The sequence below is a fragment of the Gracilinanus agilis genome, unplaced genomic scaffold (genome assembly GCF_016433145.1).
Source record: "Gracilinanus agilis isolate LMUSP501 unplaced genomic scaffold, AgileGrace unplaced_scaffold55601, whole genome shotgun sequence".
Taxonomy (NCBI): Eukaryota; Metazoa; Chordata; class Mammalia; order Didelphimorphia; family Didelphidae; genus Gracilinanus; species Gracilinanus agilis.
Window position 1 is genome coordinate 1 of NW_025390912.1, and position 5,042 is coordinate 5,042.

Consider the following 5,042-nt stretch of genomic DNA (forward strand, 5'->3'; position numbering starts at 1 on the left):
GGGTCAGGTGGGGTCAGGCTGGGGCTGGGGGGGTCAGGCCAGGGTCAGGCGGGGGTCCTGCTCTTCCGGCCGGCTGGGAGACGGAAGGGAGAAGCCGAGGCAGCCACAGCCAGCTGCTCCGCCCGAGGCTCCGGCACGTGGCTGGGCACCGCGAGCCCCCGGAGCCAGTGCCGGCCCCCCCAGCTCACGCCCCCTCTGTCCCCAGCTCTGCTCTACAAGCCTGTGGACCGCGTGACCCGCAGCACCCTCGTGCTCCACGTGAGTCCGGGGGTCGGCAGGGGTGGGCACCGGTGGGCACCGGTGGGCAGGGGCCCCGCGGGGTTGAACGCCCCGTTCCCGCCCGGCCCGTCACGCGCTCTCCTCTGGCGCAGGACCTGCTGAAGCACACGCCCGCCGGGCACCCCGACCACCCGCTGCTGCAGGACGCCCTCAGGATCTCCCAGAACTTCCTGTCCAGCATCAACGAGGAGATCACGCCGCGCAGGCAGTCCATGACGGTCAAGAAGGGCGAGGTGAGGGCGGCCCCCGCGGGCTGCGGCATCGCCGGGGGGGGGGGGGGCTCCCGCGCGGCCCCCCCTCACCGGCTCCGTCCCCCTCGGCAGCACCGGCAGCTCCTGAAGGACAGCTTCATGGTGGAGCTGGTGGAGGGGGCGCGCAAGCTGCGGCACGTCTTCCTCTTCACCGACCTCTTCCTGTGCGCCAAGCTCAAGAAACAGATGGCAGGGTGAGTGCCCCGGCTCGGCCCGGCCCGGCCCCGGGGGGGGGCGCGCAGGGGTCCCCTCTGACCCCCGGCTTCCCTCCCTGCCAGGAAGAGCCAGCAGTACGACTGCAAGTGGTACATCCCGCTCACAGACCTGAGCTTCCAGACGCTGGACGAGGCCGACATGGCGCCCGCCATCCCCCTGGTGCCCGACGAGGAGCTCGACGCCATGAAGACGAAGATCTCCCAGATCAAGAGCGACATCCAGCGGGAAAAGGTCAGCGCGGCGCCCGCGGGGACGGGGGGATCCGGGGCCCGCCGGGGCCCCGAGCGTCCCCCCTCGAGCCGCCCCTTTCCTCGGCAGAGGGCCAACAAGGGCAGCAGAGCCCTGGAGCGGCTGAAGAAGAAGCTCTCGGAACAAGAGTCTCTGCTCCTGCTCATGTCGCCCAGCATGGCCTTCAGGGTCCACAACCGCCACGGCAAGGTGGGCGCCGCAGAGCCCCGAGCGCCCTCCGACCCTTCCTCGCGGGGTGGCCCCGGGCGAGTCCCTTCAGCCTGTTGGCCTCGGTTTCCTCGTCTGTCAAACGAGCAGCAGCAGGAAAAGGCCAGCCCGTCCGGGATCTCGGGGGGGGGCAGCTGGGCCCGGGTGACGGGCCGGCTCTGGGCATCTCCTTCTAGAGCTACACCTTCCTCATCTCCTCCGACTACGAGCGCGCCGAGTGGAGGGAGCACGTGCGAGAGCAGCAGAAGAAGTGTGAGTGGCCGGCCCGGGCCCCGGCGCCATCCCTGCCTTGGGCTTCCCGGCCCTGCCGCGGCTCTCCGCGGGGCGGAGACCCCTCCTGTTCCCGCCAGGGTCCCGACCCCACTCCCGAGGCCTCCTCCCAGCGTCCTCTGGGGCGAGCTCGTGCCAGTCTGTCCAGAGCGCCGAGTTCTAGGATAGGCCCTCGGCCCATCCGCCCATCATCCGTCCACAGGTCTATCCTGCCTCCTCTCGTCCAGCCGCCCGCCCGTCCATGGACGGGCACGAATGGACGGACGGACGGACGGAAGAGAGGCTAATGGCTCGGCCTCCTTCCCTCCTCCCCGATCTCCCACCCAGAGCCACGGCCCCTCTCAGCTGCCCGCTCCGGCCTGCCCGGCGCCCGGCGGCTCCATCGCGTGGCCCAGCACGGCCCCTTCTCCCCGCACAGGCTTCAAGAGCTTCTCGCTGACCTCGGTGGAAATCCAAATGCTGACCAACTCGTGCGTCAAGCTCCAGACGGTCCACCACATCCCGCTGACCATCAACAAGGAGGGTAGGTGGGCCGCAGCCTCCCTGCGCCCCTCCCCCCCTCCGCCCCTCCCCCCTGACCGTGCCCCTCTCTGTGGCCCAGATGACGAAGCAGCCGGCCTCTACGGGTTCTTGAACGTCATCGTCCACTCGGCCACGGGATTCAAGCAGAGCTCGAGTGAGTGAGGGCCCCGCTGGGCGGCTTCCTCGGGGCCCAGGGGACGAGAGCAAGGATGCCCGGGGCCCAGAGGGGATGCAGGCAAGCGGCCTGCCCTCGGGCACCCCTGCCCGTCCCCGGGGGCCAAGGAGGCCGTGCGTGCCAGGTATGGGCTAACCGGTGCAAAGGCTTGGAGGCGGGAGATGGCCATCACACGTGGGGAACCGCAGCTCATAAAGCCAGACTGGAGAGGAGGAGGGGGCCGGGGAGTGGAAGGCTCTGGGCAGCGCACGGCGTATTCCGCATTCAGTCTCGGAGAGTACAGGATGGCGCAGCCCGGCCTGGGCTTTGGGGCGATGCCTTCAGAGGCCGAGGGGGAGCCAAGGCAGCCGCCACCCCAAGGAGGGGCTGCGATGGAGAGGCCCCGGCGCCATATTGGATTGGGGGAGGAAGCCAGGATGGCCACGAGGGGGGCAGCTGTAGGGGAACATGGAAGCTCGTGGAGCTGTTCTGGGCACTCAGGCTTCATTGGCTCTCCGAGCAGAGCCGGGCAGAGGGCCCGGGCAGGGACGGCAGACCAGAAGAGAGCCGTCGGCCCACAGACGGGTGGTCGGGACGTCCCCGGGAGCTGCTGCGGTCACCCACGGGAGCGGAGGGTGGGCCGGAGCCCTGAGGGATGCCTGTGGCAGAAGCGAGGTGGGAGGTCCTGCATCGGGCGCTTCCTTGCCGAGTGACCGCCCGGCCCCATCGCGTAGCCCCTGCGGCCCTTCTGCCTTGGGCGCAAGATGGAAGAGAAGGTGTAGGAAAGCTTGGCCACAGCACTGGGGCGCGGAGGCTAGCGGGTGGGTGGCCGGCCGAGGCCTCCTTCCCTTTGGAGTGGGCGCCCCTCCCGTCCCGCATAGGTCAGGCCAGGCCCAGATGTCCCAGATTCGAGGCCCGCCGGGGTCCCAGGCTTCTCTGGCCCCGATGACGAAGGCGAGCGGGACGTCCTGGCTCCGGCCGGGGTCCAGATAGCTGGAGCCCCCTCATCCGGGGGAGGCCCCAGCAGCAGTCTGGCTCTCTGAGACTGCCCCGTGCTCGGTGTCACCCGCTGACTCTCCTGCCTCCTCTGCTGGCCTCCTGGCTTTCCCCCCAAGCCTGTCCCTCTTTCCTGGGGCAGCGGCAGCGGAGGGGGGTGGGTAACGCAAGTGCCAGACCTTCACTGGCCGGGCAGTCTGTCGCTGTCTGCCTCAGTTTCCTCTTCTGTAAAGCTAGCTTCTCCTCTGAGGCTCTTGCGGGGTGTCCGTCGGGTGCTTCAGCACCCTTCCTCTTCCTGGCTTCTCGCCCCAGCCCGGGGCCTGACCGTGGCAGGCCGGCTCGGGCCGCCCCCAGCCAAGTCCCGAGCCGGCCACGCCTGACTGCGGGGCTCCCCTCAGATCTCTACTGCACTCTGGAGGTGGACTCCTTCGGCTACTTCGTGAACAAGGCCAAGACGCGCGTCTACAGGGACACGACGGAGCCCAACTGGAACGAGGTAAGGGCCGGGGCCCAGAGAAGCGCCCCCGGCCGGGCCGGCACTCCCCCCGGCCCGGGGCTCCATGACCCAGGCGGGGCCTCTCTTCCTGGCGGCCAGGAGTTCGAGATCGAGCTGGAGGGCTCCCAGACCTTACGGATTCTGTGCTACGAGAAATGCCACCACAAGGCCAAGCTCCCCAGGGACGACGGCGAGCCCACAGACCGCATGATGGGCAAAGGGCAGATGCAGGTGAGGAGGCCCCTGGGCCGCCGCCAAGGAGACGGACGGGACGGGACCGGAGGAGGGCCAGACGGAGAAGGACTCGGAGGCAGAGCCCTGGCGGGCAAAGGGGGCCGGGAGGAGCAGGAGCGGAGGGAGAGGCCCAGGGAAAGCCCTGGGGGGGGGGGGGGGGCCGAGGGAAGCCAGAGCCCGAGAGCTTGAGAAGCAGGAGGCGGTGCAGGTCCCGAGTTCTAGTCCTCGCTCTCCCCGTCCTCAGTAACTGTGGGTGCTGGCCTTCCTCCTTTCCCCAACCCTAGCTTGGTACTGTTAGCACAGGGGCTGGAGGGGACGGCAGGGTCATTGCCAAGCCTGTTTGTGGGTAGGGAGGAAGGTGCCAGCGTTCAGGAGAGGGCATCGATTTGAGGCCTGACCTGCCCCGGGCACTGCTTCTGAGGGCGGTGGGGGTTAAGGGACTCGCCCAGGGTCACCTGGCTAAGCTAGGAAGCGCCTGAGGCCGGGGCCTCCACCTGGCCGCCCCTGCCCTCGAGCACCGGGTCTGCGCTTCCTACACCTAGGCAGGGCGGTCGGCCTTCAGAGGGGCTCCCGGGCTGGTACCAGGAGGAGAAGCAGCAGGAGCTGACATTCTCCTGAGGGAAGGTGGCATTGGCACCTGTTGGTGCGAGGCCCCGGCAACCTGCCAAGGCTGGGGGGCACCCGAGCTGTGCCCTAGGGAAGGCCGGGGGCCCCGAGAGTCGGAGGGGGTGGGGAGCTGGAGATGTTTCCAGAGGACAGAAGGGTCGGGGCCCAGGCTGTAGGAAGAGGGTCAGCCACTGGGACCCCGAGTCCCCCCCAAATCAGGCTCGTCCTTCTCATGGGGATCGTCTCCACCCACACATGCCGCCCCCTCCCCACAGAGACCGGGCCTGCTGGGGCTGCCGGCAGGAAGGGTGGGCAGGCGCCCATCTATTCGGGAGGTGCCAGGCCCCGAGCTGTGGCCACAGGAGCTGGAGGGCACTGCTCGAGGCTTCCTCGCCACGGCGCCCGCCTTGGAGTAGGCCGGGCTGCCCAGGACGGGGACGGGGAGGGCCGCCTCCAGCCACGGCCACCACTCGGAGGTGCCGGGCAGGCTGGAGGCTCGAGGACCCATGATGGGAGGAGGGCAGAAGGAGCCGGCAGGGAAGGCCGCCCCCATCTGCTCTAC

At 69.5% G+C, this 5,042-nt stretch overlaps 1 protein-coding gene across 1 annotated transcript; it reads left to right on the forward strand.

Annotated features, from left to right (window-relative positions):
- Positions 1-205: 205 nt before the first annotated feature.
- LOC123256040 (breakpoint cluster region protein-like) lies at positions 206-5,031 on the forward strand (the record flags this gene model as incomplete). Its single annotated transcript, XM_044684735.1, has 11 exons — positions 206-258; positions 372-512; positions 603-724; positions 809-977; positions 1,065-1,184; positions 1,379-1,454; positions 1,891-1,995; positions 2,074-2,148; positions 3,543-3,640; positions 3,740-3,871; positions 4,756-5,031. Coding segments are annotated over 11 exons (1,232 nt in total), but the record flags the coding sequence as incomplete, so codon positions are not given.
- Positions 5,032-5,042: the final 11 nt, after the last annotated feature.